Below are 15,772 nucleotides of genomic sequence, written 5' to 3' on the forward strand. Positions count from 1 at the left end.
TAAACTTGTGCCTCCAAACGAGGCCACATCACGTGGCCGGGAACCATGAATGAATATTTTTCATAAATCCAGCAATTGTATTTTTTTTTTTTTTTTTTGAGACAGAGTCTCGCTCTTTCGCCCAGGCTGGAGTGCAGTGGTGCAATCTCGGCTCACTGCAACCCCCACCTCCCAGGTTCAAGTGATTCTCCTGGCTCAGCTTCCTAAGTAGCTGAAATTACAGGTGTGTGCCACTAAGCCTGGCTTTTTTTTATTTTTATTTTTTTTTATTTTTAGTAGAGACAGGGTTTTACCACGTTGGCAAGGCTGGTCTCAAACTCCTGACCTTAGGTGATCCACCCGCCTCAGCCTCCCAAAGTGCTGGGATTATAGGCATGAGCCACCGCGCCCGGCCCCAGCAATTGTCTCCTGATGGACACAATGATACTGCATCGTATTGTTTCAGGGTAAGAATGAGGTTGAGGCCAGCCTCAGTGGCTCATGCCTGTAATCCCAGCACTTTGGGAGGTTGAGGCAGGAGGATCGCTTGAAGCCAGGAGTTTGATACCAGCCTGGGCAACATAGTGAGACCTGTCTCTTAAAAAAAAAGAAAAAAAAAATTTAGCCAGGCATGGTAGCTTGCACTTGTAGTCCCAACTACTCTGGAGGCCGAAGCAGGAGGATTGCTTGAGGCCAGAAGTTCAAGGCTGCAGGGAGCTGTGATCACACCACAGCATTCCAGCCTGGGTAACAGAATGAGACCCTATCTCAGAAAAAAAAAAAAAAAAAAAAAAACAGGTTGATAAAGGTATATGTGGATGATGTAGCACAGACTTGTTCACCCTGTTTGGGAACTTCATTTACTTAAGGTAACTGAAGTCTTAAAAAATGTCCTCTTCTGGCTGGGCACAGTGGCTCATGCCTATAATCCCAGCACTTCGGGAGGCCAAGGCGGGCGGATCACCTGAGGTCGAGAGTTCAAGACCAACCTGACCAACATGGAGCGACCCCGTCTCTACTAAAAATACAAAATTAGCCGGGCGTGGTGGCGCATGCCTGTAATCCCAGCTACTTGGGAGGCTGAGGCAGGAGAATCACTTGAACCCAGGAGGCGGAGGTTGCAGTGAGCAGAGATCATGCCATTGCACTCCAGCCTGGGCAACAAGAACGAAACTCTGTCTCAAAAAAAAAAAAGCCTCTTCTGACATCCCTGAAGCCTCCTCAGACTTAGGCTGTAGACCAACCATGGTCCGCCTTCCAAGATGGGCCCTTCTTCATAGCAGGTATCACAATTCTTTTTTTTTTTTTTTCCTGTCTGTCACCCAGGCTGGAGTGCAGTGGCATGATCACAGCTCACTGCAGCCTCAGCCTCCCAGGCTCATGCAACCCTCCTGCCTTGGCCTCCCAAAGTGCTGGGATTACAGGTGTGAGCCACCATGCCCAGCCTTGGTGTCACACTTCTTGACATGGTATCTTGACTTGTGAGATCACAGCCAGTTTAATAATGGCTTACCCAGAACCCAGCACATTGCAGGTGGCTGATTTGGGTGCAGGTGTTCACAGGTAAGGCCTGGGGCTGTGGAGGGTGCCGGTGTCCTGAGGTGGGTGTTTTGAATCTGGACAAGGCTGAAGGGTTACCTCTCTGGGCTGGGGCTTCAGCCTAGGAAGTGGAGCCCTAAAGCTGGGCTGGGGTGGAGCAGACCCCAAGAAGTAGAATCAGGACTACCAGCCCAGACACCCGCCCATCCCTCCAGACCTTCCCTCAGGGGAGCAGGAGCTCCAGGACTCCAGCTGCCTGCGCTGGGCTCTTTGTGGGATGAGAGCCAGGAGTATGCTATGATTATTCCCCAGTTTACAGATGAGGAAACGGAGGCTCAGAGAGGTCACACATCGCTTAAGTGGTAAAGGTAGAATCTGAACCCAGGTAGGTGGACTCTGCTTACCCACTACACTAACCTTTTCATACATAAGGGCTGAATGAATGAAAGAATGAATAAATGGAGGTAGCTGAGGCACAGAGAGGTTAAGTAACATGGTGAAGGACACACAGGACCAGACTCCCTGTCCAGTGCACTTTCCAGGCCAATGCAGTCCACCGACCCAAAGAAAGAAGCTGAGGGGAAAGGGGGCCCCCAATGCCAGGCTTCCCCCACACCCCTGGCTGTCCCACTGGCTATGCCCATCTGGGTGGCTCACCTCGAAACTCCTCATCAGTTAGGCGTTTCTTGTGGGTCAGCAAGAATGGGAGCAGCCCGTCCAGGTCAGCAGTGGAGCCCCGGGACACGATGTCAAAGAGGATAGGCCGGTTGAAGACTTTGAGGATGGGGGGCGGCTGAGGGGCAGGGGCTTTGGGGCTCTGCGGCTGCTTCCTGGAGGAGGTAGGGAGGCAAGTTGATGGGAGGGCTCATCCCCTGCCTGCCCCACTGTCCCTGGCCTTAGGGACCCAGAGACTGTGGTGGCGAGCGGGCAGCTGAAGCCCTACAAGGAACAGGGTGAGGTAGTTGGGGCAGATGTAAAAACTAAGGAATGTTTTATCCAACAAACTATAGCTAGTACCTACTGTGTGTTGGGTGGAGACAAACAGAAAGAAATGCACAGACTGCCCATACATCTATCCACCCATCCATCCACACATCCACTTACCCACCCATCCATCTATCCATCCATCCATCCATCACTCATCTATCCATCTACCTATCCACCCACTCATCCATCTATCCACCCATCCATCCATCACTCATCCATCCATCCATCCATCTACCCATCCACCCATCTATCCATCCAATCATCACTCATCCATCCATCTACCCATCCACCCATTCCTCCATCTATCCACCCATCCATCCATCATTCATCCATCCATCCATCCATCTACCCATCCACCCATCTATCCATCCAACCATCACTCATCCATCCATCTACCCATCCACCCACTCCTCCATCTATCCACCCATCCATCCATCATTCATCCATCCATCCATCTACCCATCCACTCACCCATCCATCCATCCATCTATCACTCATCCATCCATCCATCTACCCATCCACCCACCCATCCATCCATCCATCCATCACTCATCCATCCATCTGCCCACTCATCCATCCATCCATCCACCCACCCACCATTCACCCATCCACCTACCCACCCATCCATCCATTCATCACTCATCCATCCATCACTCATCCATCCATCCACCCATACATCCACTTATCCATCCGTCCATCACTCATCCATCCATCTACCCATCCACCCACCCATCCATCCATCCATTCATCCACCCATCTACCTACCTGCCCATCCATCCATCCATCCCTCATCCATACATCCACCCACCCAGCATCCACCCATCCACCTACCCACCCATCATCCATCCACCCATTCATCCATCCATCACTCATCCATCCATCCATCCATCACTCACTGATCCATCGATCCATCCACCCACTCATCCATCCATCCATCCATCCATCGCTCATCCATTCATCTACCCATCCACTCACTCCTCCATCTGTCCACCCATCCATCCACTACTCATCCATCCATCCACCCACTCATCCATCCACCCATCTGCCCATCCATCCACTCACCCATCCATCCATCCATCCATCCATCACTCGTCTATCCATCCATCTGCCTATCCACCCACCCACCCATCCATCCATCCATCCATCCAACTGCCCATCCACTCATCCACCCACTCATATATTAGTCATTTATTGAGTACTTACTAAGGCAGAGAAACTGAAAGAGACAAAAACAAAGATAAAATAAAGAAACAGCAGACTAAAAGATGAGGCATTTCATCCATTCATTCCATAACTAACCCATTAATTTATTCATTCAACAAACATTTTAGACAAATGAGGCCATGCTCATATGTACCTGCCCATGGCCCACCACATGGTAAACATTCAATAAATGTTAGTTGATATTACCATTATTAATGAGTGTCTACTGTGTGTCTGGAGCTTGTATGTGCATGGGAGAGATGTGGGGCTACAGAGGCAGATGGCGGAAGGGTGTGGCACAGAGAGGGCTGGGAAGAGAAGAGATAGAGAGAGAAAGGAAGGAAACAGACACTAAGAGCTGGAGGGCTTGGAGACACTCATTCAGTCATTCAACAAACATTATTTCGGCACCTATTATATGCTAGGTTCTGAGAGAGAAAGAGCTAGCCCAGGGCCACCATGAGGCAGGAATGCTCTCTCTGTCACGTTCTTACCTGGCCCAGTGCCTGGCACATCTTGGGATGCAGTAAGACTCTGTTCAATGAATAAGAGACTAAAGAGAAGGAGGAAGATGGAGGCACAGGGTCTGGGAGGGAGAAGAGGGGAGAGTAGGGGAACAGAGAAAACCCTAACAAGAGGCAGCAGGGCCAGAGGGGAAGGGGGAATGCAGTTGGGGAAACTGAGGCCAGGGCAGGTTGTGGAAGCAGGTGGGACGGGGTTGCAAGGGTGGACAAAGCTGGCATCTGGCTGTACCCAGCCTGTCTTGCCATGAGAAGGGGACAGCCACTCTCCTCCCTTCCTCTTCGCCAGGGGTTGAGATTTTCCATCTCAGGGCAGGTACTGGCAAAGGGGATCATTAGTATCCACAGTAGGGTAAGACGTGCTCTCCTGTTGACAGGGGCACAGGCACAGACACAGCCTCTAATGAGGGCACTTAGGCAGCCCCCACTTTACCTCTTCCTGAACTTTGACCTTTGAGCCAAAAAATAAAAAGCAATACTGCCCCCACCAGATCTCACTGAGGCAGCCTTCAGGGCTCAGCCGTGCCCCACTTACTCCACCAGCCTGGACTTCCTGGGGTAGGGGTGGGGAGGAGGGCTTGCGGGAGGGGAATGGGAGATACAGAGCCCACCAGCTTTCAACAGGACCTGGGAAGGCTTGGGGACAGAAGGATGGGAACACTGGGCACTCTGCTGCTCTGGCCCTTAGTTTCCACCTCTGAGCAGAGGTTGTACAGATTTTTCAGCACAGACAACTGTGAGGCCCTATTCCTTGGAGACATCTGCAGAGCCTCTCCAGCCTTAGGCCCTTGCACTCACACTTCTCTCCACCTACAACACCCTTCCCTCCCTCTCTGTGACTGCCCCTTCGTGACCTTTAGCTTTGGGCTTAAATGTCAACTCCTCCAAGAAGCCCTCCTGGATTACCTTTCTTGTATCCACCCACTCTCTAACTTCAGCACCTCCCCCAACTCACATGGCACATCCATGTGCTCAGCTACTTGCTTCTTGTCTGTCTCACCCTCTAAACGGAAAGTGCCGCCTGAGTAGAGGTGGATCTGGTCTGGCTCAGCCTGAAGCCTCAGGGCCAACCCCACTGACTGGCAGATAGTGGGCACCCAAGAAACATCCACTGGCTGGGTGCGGTGGCTCACGCCTGTAATCCCAGCATTTTGGGAGGCCGAGGTGGGCAGGTCACTTGAGGACAGTAGTTCGAGACTAGCCTGGCCAACAAGGTAAAACCCTGTCTCTACTAAAAATACAAAAATTAGCCGGTTGTGGTGGTGCACACCTGTAGCTCCAGCTACCCAGGAGGCTGAGGCTGGAGAATTGCTTGAACCTGGGAGGTGGAGGTTGCAGTAAGCCAAGATAGCGCCACTGCACTCCAGCCTGAGTGGCAGAGAAAGACCGTCTCAAAAAAAAAAAAAGAAAAAGAGACATCTGAATGAATCAATGACTGTGAATAAATAAAGGGGGCGGCTCTTGACCAAGCAAGGGCTGTGAAGGTGAATCGGCTCCATCCAAGAGATAAATGAATCTGTGGCCAGCAAGGGGGACAGAGGAGGACCATGCAAGTCCAGGTCATCTCCAGACCTCAGCACCATCCTCCAGGACACACACACAGGCCACCGAGAGGAGATTTCATGGAGCAGTTGAGGAAAGGGTCAATTCAGGGCACATTAGGGACAGCAGGGCCGGGACCTAGAAAGGATACAGTTCAGCAGGGCCTGCTGAGGCTCAGGAGGAGCTGGCTAGGAGACTGCAAGCCCTGCTCCCTCCCCCAAACTGCCAAAAGCTTGTGCAAGTCCCTAGGCTTCCTAAAGGACCAGGAGGGAGGGCTCAACCTCACAAAGCAGGGAGTCTGCAGGTGACAGACAATAGGGTCATGCTGGAAACAGAACCCGGGATGTCTGAGTTTGCAGAGTGCCACACAAACCACATGCAGATGCCAGCATAACACACTGGGGGAGGATGGGGACCAGACAAGGTGGTCAAGGGGGCTGCAGGCTCCCTGTCCCCAGCTAGGCCTGGCATGGAATGCGTCATAGGGGCCACATGCTGTGACCCCATCCAGGGCTTCTCTCCAGTCTGTCTTTTCTTTCAGCAAGGCTGTCATTATGGGAAAGAAGGTTGAATGCCTTAGGGTTTCCAGCTCTTTCTAAGCCTCAGGAAAGCCACTGGATGGCCAGGAATGGAGGCGATGATTGAAGAAGACCCAGGAGGGGCAGCTGGATGTGTGCCAGGAAGAGAAGGCAGGGAGATGGATGGATGAATAGATGCAAAAATGGAAGAAAAGATGAGCAAATGAATAAATGAGTCAGTGACTAAGCAAACAAAAGAGTGAATGGACAAATGGATGGACAGAGATCTGGGTGAATGAATTGGTGGTTAGAAGAGAGAAGGAGAGGAAGGAAAGAAGGACAGCAGGCAGGTGAGCAATCAAGCATGAGAAATTGAATGAATGAATGAATGAATAAATGAATGAATGATGAATAGTTTGATAGCTGAATGGCTAGATGACTAGAAACAGTGGGTAGGTGAGAGGATGAAATGACATTCAGATGAGAAAACGGTAGATGAATGGAAGGTTGGTTATATGGGTGTATGGCTGGACAGATGGCTGACAGATGGGTAGATGAGTAGATAGATATTTTCATGAGTGGACAATGGATGGATAGATTGGATAGGTGGACAAAAAAGTGTAAAGATGGGTAAATGAATGAGTAGATGATAGATGGATAAATGGATGGATGGATGGATGGATGAACAGATGTATAAATAAGAAGATAATAAACAAATGGAAGGCTGGATGTGTAGGTGAAGAGATGGACAGAAAAGTAGATTAATGGGGGACAGATGAGTACGTGAATATGTAGGTGAATAAAAAAAGATGAGGCAGGATGCAGTGGCTCACACCTATAATCCCAGCACTTTGGGAGGCCAAGGCAGGTGGATCACGAGGTCAGGAGTTCAAGACCAGCCTGGCCAAGACGGTGAAAACCTGTCTCTACTAAAAATACAAAAAAAATTAGCTGGGTGTGGTGGCGGGTGCCTGTAATCCCGGCTACTCGGGAGGCTGAGACTGGAGAATTGCTTGAACCCAGGAGGTGGAGGTTGCAGTGAGCCGAGATCATGCCATTGCACTCCAGCCTGGGCAACAGAGCAAGACTCCATCTCAAAAAGAAAAAAAAAGCAGATGAATGAATGGAGAGTTAGATGAGTAAATAGTTGTATAAATGAGTGGGTGGAAGGGTGAATGGGTAAATGGGTAAATGGCTGAGTTTGCATTTGTATAAATGCATTTGCATTTGTATAAATGAGTGGGTGGATGTATGCATTGTATAAATGAGTGGGTGGATGGATGAATGGATGAACAGACAAATGTCCTATGGAAGGGTGGACAGAGGGGTAAATGGGTAGAGTAATGGATGATGGATTAATAGATAGATGGATGATGAATAGATGGATGGATGATGGATAGATGGGTAGATGGATGGATGGATGATGGGTGGATAGATAGATGATATATGGATGGATGGATAGATTAATGGATAGATGGACATATGGAATGATGAATAGACGAATAGATGGACAGATGGAAGGATGATGGATGAATGGATGGATGGATGATGGGTAGATGGATAGATGGATGGATAGTAGATAGATGGACAGATGGAATAATGATGGATAGATGAATAGATGGACAGATGGAAGGATGATGTATAAATGAATAGATGAATGGATGGATGATGGATGATGGATGGTTGGATAGATGGATAGATGATAGATGGCTGGATGATGGATGGATGGATGGATGATATATGGATGGATGATATATGGATGGAGAGATGAATGGATCGATGGATAGATGTATGGATGGTTGGATGGATGGATGGAGGATATAGAGATGGAGAGATGAATGGATTGATGGATAGATGTGTGGATGGTTGGATGGATGGATGAATAGATGGGTGGTTGGATGGATGGATGGACGGATGATATATGGATAGGGAGATGAATAGATGGATGGATAGATGTATGGATGGTTGGATGGACAGATGGATGGATGGATGAATCGACGGATGGGTGGATAATAGATAGAGGGGTGGATGATGAATGGGTGAATGGATACAGAGGAGGAGACCACAGGCCCGGAAGCTAACAATACTCACTCTATGATCTTCTTCCTCCACCTCTTGTTGTCACTGGGGTGGTGACGATAGGTGCCGTAGTCAAACAGTGAGTCCATGGGTGCTTTCTTGGGCCCAGGCACCACGGAGGACTCATATAGGGTGGACTCCAGCAGATCGATGGGGTTGGGCACCCCCTTGCGGAAGGCGCCCTGGAACTTCATGCGCAGATTTGGTCGCCCATCGCCTGGGCCAGCAGGGCGACTGGCATCAGCCGGTGAGGGCGAAAGGGAGCCATCCTCCCCCTCAAACAGATTGGCCAGGGAGGAGAGAGGAAAAGCCTCCCCACCTGGGGTGCCACTCTCATCCCCGGGGAGCTCAGCCACCTCCCCGGGCCCCGTGCGGGGGCCTTCGCTGGAATCCGCCATGCCTGCCCCAGGCCCGTCTGCACTGCTCAGCCTGCAAGGGAATGAAAGGTGAGTCAGGCAGAACCCGGCCAGGGGTGGGGGCTCCAGGAAGCCCCCTCCCACGTGGACAAGCAGCAGTGCTGCCAGCTGCTTCAAAGCCACCGTTGTAATGACAGGGGCACAGGGAGGCCACTCCCAGATGTGGTTGGCCGCCAGCCTCAGGCGGGAACTGCAACAGGAGCCTCTTTCAGGAACCTGGAAACACAAATTGGCCCCAGGTCCAACTACCCTGGGCATTAGCTGAAAGAGGGTGGACTTCAGGGTCAAGCTGGGACCCCATACTTGGATCCCAGACCCTACTGCTGACCAAGAAAGCCAGCTTTGGAGCCCCAGAGAGCCAAGTTCAAATCCAGGCTCCACACTTAGTCATTCCATGACATTGAGCAAGTCAACATTTCATAGCCTCAGCTTCCTGATCTGTAAGATGGGGATATCCAAGCCTCATGGACAGAACATGCAGTCCAGTGGCCAGTGCAGTGCAGTGCCTGGCACGTGGTAAGAACCTGGCTAAGGCAGAACCATTAACCGTGGGCTTCAGGCACAGGAGGGGCTCAGAAAATCCATGTGGACTTGCTGTGTAGGCCGGCAGTCCTTTTCCTCATCAAACACCATCATGATGAACCCATTTTACAGAACAGGAAACTGAGGCTCCAAGACTTGAGTTGACTTCCCCAGTGCACAAACTCTGCTCCCCAGTGCAAAGTGCTGATCCCTCCCCGCACCTTTGCCTGGTCAACTCCTCCCCACTGGTATTCCAGCTCAACTGGGCTCCTCTGGAAAGCCCTCCCTGGCCTGCACACACTCACTCCCAGGATCCATGCTCCTCTCCTCAGAAGCTTTATCCCAACTGTTCACGGGATGGTTCGTTCCCAGGCTGTGGGTGCCAGGAGGCAGGAAATGTATCTGTCTTGTCCATCCCTGAGTCCTCACACAAATGAACAACTTTATGACAAAGATGTCATTTGTTCCCATTTCTCAGATGAGGAAGCAGCTTTCAAAGGCAGCAAACAGCTTGCAGGAAGAAGAGCTGGACTTGAACCATGTCTCTCTGGCTCCCGGGTCCAGTGCTTAGCCAGGAGCCAGGGCAAGGGAGGGGCAAGGCCCCACTGGTTGGCTGTCAGCGCCCTGCTCTCTGTAGCATGGTGCCAGCCAGGCGGGGCTGGGCACCAAGGGTGAGTTTCCTGGAACTCTTACCACCCCACCCGGGAGGCAGGGGCATGTCTGAAAAACCCTCTCTTGTACATCTCACCCTTCCCACCCAATACGCACGTAGAAAAACAAATAAACTAGTTCCCACCTTGTTTGTTCTGTGGCTTCCAGGAGGGAAGACTTGGACCAGAGAGGTGGGGACACAGCAAGAGGCCTCCCTTAGTGGGCGCAGCAGGACACAGAGGGTCAGAGCTCCCACTGGGGGTGGGCTTCCCTTTGGACACCAAAAGGGAGAGACAGCCTGGCCTTTGGAGTCATTCAGGCCTGGGTTCTAATCCCAGCTCTGCTATTTACATGTAGTGTGATCTTAGGTAAGTTACTTGAGCTCCCCAAGCCTCAGTTTCCTCCTCTGCAAAATGGGTACAATTGTAGTCACTTCTTCATAGGGTTGCAGGCAGTGGGAAGTGAGGTCAGATATATCCAGTGCCACTTCTGGGATTAAAGTGGGGTTTTGGCTGGGCGCAGCAGCTCACGCCTGTAACCCCAGCACTTTGGGAGGCCGAGGCGGGTGGATCACTTGAAGTCAGGAGTTCGAGACCAGCCTGGCTAACATGGCAAAACCCCGTCTCTATAAAAAATACAAAAATTAGCCAGGCGTGGTGGCACGTGCCTGTAGTCCCAGCTACTTAGGAGGCTGAGGCAGGAGAATCACTTAAACCCAGGAGGCAGAGGTTGCAGTGAGCCAAGATGGCGCCACTGCACTCCAGCCTGGGCAACAGAGCAAGACTCTATCTAAAAATAAATACCTCAGGTAAGTCGCTTAGCCTCTCTGAGCCTCAGTTTCCTCATCTGTAAATAGAGTGGGACTTTCAGTTATTATAACCAAACGAAGAAAGAGAAGTTAGGATGCCAGGTTCTGAAATGAGACCCAGTTCCTCTCTTGGCCCTGGTCATTAGCCGTTTGACCATGGGCAAATCACTTCCTCTGTCTGCCCCATGGTTTTCCCACCTGTAAGACTGGAGTGACCACGCCTCCTCCTAGGGTCCTCCAGCATGTGAGGCACCTACTCAGTTCCAGCACCTAGTAGGACCTCTGGAGACATGAAGTCCTTTCAACTGGCCAGACAGGAGAGGGGGATCTGGATCCCCAGTCCCTCATGGCTGCCACATGCATTTGGGCTTTGCTCTGCAGGAATGGGGGCCAGGGGGTTGCTGAGGCAGGGGGGGCATCTGCAGGGGCACAGGCATTGGCGGGAGGTGGATTAGACTCTCCTGGGCATGGCCCTGTCCACCTCACTGGGGGCCCTGAGGTCAGGGGGAGACGAGGCATCAGGCGCACCCTCTGTGTTGTCAATACCCTTCTATCCACTGCACCCCTCACCATGGCACCTCAGGGGCTAATGGAACCCCACCCCAGGGAGCTCCCAAGGCCAGAGAAGGCAGCCAAGAAGGTCCTTCCATCCCCCGCCATGCCTGCACCCTCCTCCCCTCAGGAGGATAGCCCTCCCCTAAGCCTGGACAGCACCCCAGGTTCCTGGGGACTCCAAAATGGGGGCTCTGGTGCCAGCCAATCCCGGGTTCAAATCCCCTCCCAGCAACTGTCAACCTGTCTGGCTGCTGTGTGGCCTTCGGCAAGTCACGCCGCGATCATGATTAGCATTCTAATTAGGATGAAATAATAATTATGAACTAAATCACCATCCTCGCCTGATGACGTAGCTCAGGCTGACCAAGGACAGTTCTGCTCCTCCCCTAAGGACATTTGGCAATATCTGATGACATGTTTTGTTGTCACAACTGTACAGGAGAGGGAGCACTACTGGCATCTGGTAGATCAAGGCCAGGGATGGCACTAAACATCCTCCAAAGCAAAAGACAGCCCCACACCACAAAAAAATGACCCAGCCCACAATGTCAATAGCGCCGAGACTGAGAACATCTGCCCTGGAGGTAGGTACTGCGATTGTTCCCATTCTACAGATGAGGAAACTGAGGCTCAGAGAGGCTAAGTGACTTGCCTGAGGTCACACATCAGGTTAGTGACAGAGCCAGGACTGAAATGCGGGCAGCTGGCTGCAGAGCCCAGGTTGAATCCCTCCATGGACTGGGGATGTCCTGGGTGCCAGGTGAGGGTGAAGGGGAGCCATCCTCACCCTCAAATAGATTGACCAGGGAGGAGAGGGGGAAGGCCTCCCCACCAGGAAGCTCGGCCACCTCACCAGGCCTGCACAGGGGCCTTTGCTGGGATCCGCCATGCCGGATGGTAGTAAACATCCTCCAAAACAAAAGACAGCCCCACACCACACAGAATAACCCAGTCAACAACATCAACAGCGCTGAGGTTGAGAAAATCTGCCCTGGAGGTAGGTATTGCAATCATTCCCATTTTACAGATGAGGAAACTGAGGCTCAGAGAGGCTAAGCGACTTACCTGAGGTCACACAGCAGGTTAGTGATGGAGTACCAGGGTACCACCTGAGTGCTTACAGTGTCTCCTTCAAGCTTCACAACCACCCCCAGGAGGAAGGGATGATTACTGCCACCCATTCTCATCTCTCTGAGCCTCGGTTTCTCTATTTGTAAAATGGGGATTGCAATAATAGCACCTCCCTTGTAGGGCTTCTGGGAGATAAAGCAGGTCAAGTGTTTCTTGGGCACCTAAGAAATATTTGATAAATGTTGGATCTTGTCACATTTAATGGTATCATCATCACCACTATGATACGGTCCTGATTTACCTGTCCTCCTTACTCCCCTTCCCCAAAACACACATGCACACACGTGCCAGCACTACAGCCTGACATTTTATAGCCCACGCTAAAATCCACCAAGCCCCTCTCTCATTCAATCCCCCGAAGAACCTGAACAAAGCTAGGCTATTGCTCCCACTTTACAGCTAAGGAAATGGAGGCTCTGAGAGGCCAGCTAGGGAGCAAATGGCTTTGAAGAAAACCTCTAGACTCCTAGCCCTGGGCTCCTTCCACATCACAGCACTCAGGAGTGTGTACACACCAGCTCACGTGTACACATACACATAGGCATGTGTACACACACACACACACACACACCCGGCTCTGCTGCTCTGTGGCAATTCCCTCCCCAAACACTGTCCTGTTCTCTGTGGTCAGAGAAAGAGTTTACTCCCTGTTCTAATTTGCCCTAAAGGCTGTTATTACACATTCCAAACTCATGCCAGTTTTAGGAGGGAGGGAAGGGGGGGATGCAGGCAGGGAGAGAGGCTGAGAGCCTGGGTGTGAGTCCACATGTGTCTCCTCTGTGTGTGACTGTCATGTACATTTCTTCCCACCTTCCTCCATGGGCGTGTGCATGTGTGTGTGCCCACTGTGAGCAGGCATGGTGGGCCCTTCGTTCCCGTACAGGCTCACAATGCCTCCTACCAGGAGCCCCTCCACAGTGGGGAAGCTCCCAGCTGCACCAGGTGTGCATCAGGGAGGCACCCAAGAACGTTCCTGCACGACTGTGAACATCCTCACACACTGACATCTTCACAGCAGCGTTCATTTAGAGCAGCGGCTGTTTGTTTGTTGAGACAGGGTCTCACTCTCTCACCCAGACTGGAGTGCAGTGGCACAATCTCAGCTCACTGCAACCTCCTCCTCCCAGGCTCAAGCAATTCTCCTGCCTCAGCCTCCCAAGTAGCTGGGATTACAGAAACATGCCACTACCACTCGGCTAATTTTTGTATTTTTAGTACAGACGGGGTTTCCCATGCAGGCTGGTCTTGAACTCCTGACCTCAAATGATCTACCCGCCTCGGCCTCCCAAAGTGCTGGAATTACAGGCATGAGCCACTGCGCCCAGCCAAAGTAGCGGTTTTTGAATATGTTGGTTTTAAATCGTATATATTCAAAAGAAGGTTTATATTCAAACTCTTCTTTAGAATATATATACTGAATGGTGGTCCACACAGAGATGGCAGTTGTGTAGGATGGACAAAGAATCTGCATCTTCCTCTGGAAAGGGCCCAAGGGGCAGCAGTAGAAGCCAGCTACCTATTTATTCCACACATTTATTGAGCACCTACTATGTGCCAGGCACTGTGCTAGACTAGGGACACAGATGTGAACAAAACAGATATCAATCCCTTTGGGGGCAGACCTTCTGGTGGGGAAACAATAAACTAGACAAATCAAGCAGCAGAGTCATGTCGGATGGTGTTAAGAACTGCATAGACCAGAAGGGCTCAGGAGTGGGCAAGTTAAGGGGTGCAGGAGTCCTGAGTAGGGTGATGAGATACAGGGCTGAGCCAGGGTCCCCAGACCTTCCTTTCTGCCCTAGACAGAGACCCCAGGCTTTCCGGAAACCTGGCTTTCTGCTCTCATGGCCCCCTGAGCCGGTGGGGCACAGAGTGAGAGAGCATTTTGACGTCAGGCAGACCAGAGGGTCAGATCCCAGACCCACAGCTCACTTGCTGGGTGAGTATGAGCAAGTTACCCAACCTCTCTGATCTTCACTTTCTTCAGCTGCCCTATTTTTTTTTTTATTTTTGAGACGGAGTCTCCCTCTGTCGCCTAGGCTGGAGTGCAGTGGCGCATCTCCACTCACTGCAAGCTCCGCCTCCCGGGTTCACGCCATTCTTCTGCTCAGCCTCCCGAGTAGCTGGGACTACAGGCACCCGCCACCACGCCCGGCTAATTTTTTGTATTTTTTTAGTACAGACGGGGTTTCATGGTGTTAGCCAGGATGGTCTCGATCTCCTGACCTCGTGATCCGCCTGCCTCAGCCTCCCAAAGTGCTGGGATTATAGGCGTGAGCACCATGCCCGGCCCTCAGCTGCCCTATTAAGGGATCGTAATAGGGTCGTTGTGAGAGGTATATACCTTGAGTCAAGTGCCTGGCATAAAGAAAGCCTCAATAAACAGCACATTGCACAACAGATGGCTTCTCTCTGAGAATCCCGGATTCAAAGGCGGTGGAGGTCTCTGGCTCCGTCCCCATGCCCCAACTTGCAGAGGGTGGAAAAAGGGGCCCATCCTCGGGGTTACCCGCGGCTTTGCCTGATCTCATGGAAACCCTGGCAAACATTTGTCAAATCCCATCCTCCTGATTACGTGACCAAGGAAAGCTGCTTAAATCTGGGGGCAAGTTTGGGCATGCAAACCTGCTCCGCCCCAGCGGGGAGGAATCCAGGGAGCTGGTTTCTCCCGGTTCCCTCCCTTCTGGAATCAATCCATTCCACCAGGCATCAATGCAGTGGCACCTGTTTGCAGGGCACAGGGGAGACATAAAAGTGTGGAACCTCAGAGAACTCGCAGTCCAGGAGGGAAGGCTGATGGCTCTTTCTGCCTCCAGGCCTTTGCCTAGGCTGTTCCCTCCGCCTGGAATGCCCTTCCCTTCGCTGGCTGGCTCCCACTTACTCCTCAGGCCTCATCTTAAAGGGCACTTCCTCTGAAAAGCCCTCCTGTTTCCCCTGCTCTTTACTCTTAGAGTAACATGTGCCTTCCTTTACAGCACTTCCCACGATTAAACTTTTCTATATATGTATTTTTTTTTTCAAGAGAGTCTCGCTCTGTCCCCCAGGTTGGAGTGCAGTGGCATGATCTCAGCTCACTGCAACCTCCGCCTCCTGGGTTCAAGCAATTCTCATGCCTCAGCCTCCTCGAGTAGCTGGGATTACAGGCATGCACCACAACACCCGGCTAATTTTTCGTATTTTTAGTAGAGGCAGGGTTTTGCCATGTTGGTCAGTCTGGTCTTGAACCCCTGACCTCAGGTGATCCACCCGCCTCAGCCTCCCAAAATGTTGGGATTATAGGTGTGAGCCACTGCACCCGGCCTATATATTATTCTTTGATTC

At 51.5% G+C, this 15,772-nt stretch overlaps 1 protein-coding gene across 6 annotated transcripts in view; it reads right to left on the minus strand.

The window, feature by feature from the left end:
* Positions 1-15,772, minus strand: part of TRPV4 (transient receptor potential cation channel subfamily V member 4) — a 50,432-nt gene that overhangs the window by 23,071 nt on the left and 11,589 nt on the right. For all 6 annotated transcript variants that reach the window (XM_016924152.3, XM_063786052.1, XM_016924153.4 and 3 more), the window contains exons 2-3: positions 8,381-8,797; positions 2,176-2,348 (exon numbers count right to left, since the gene is read on the minus strand). In XM_016924152.3, the coding sequence (XP_016779641.1) occupies positions 2,176-2,348; positions 8,381-8,766 (559 nt within the window). In that variant the 5' untranslated portion in view covers positions 8,767-8,797. The remainder of the gene's footprint in view (positions 1-2,175; positions 2,349-8,380; positions 8,798-15,772) is intronic.

The sequence above is a fragment of the Pan troglodytes genome, chromosome 10 (genome assembly GCF_028858775.2).
Source record: "Pan troglodytes isolate AG18354 chromosome 10, NHGRI_mPanTro3-v2.0_pri, whole genome shotgun sequence".
NCBI lineage: Eukaryota > Metazoa > Chordata > Mammalia > Primates > Hominidae > Pan > Pan troglodytes.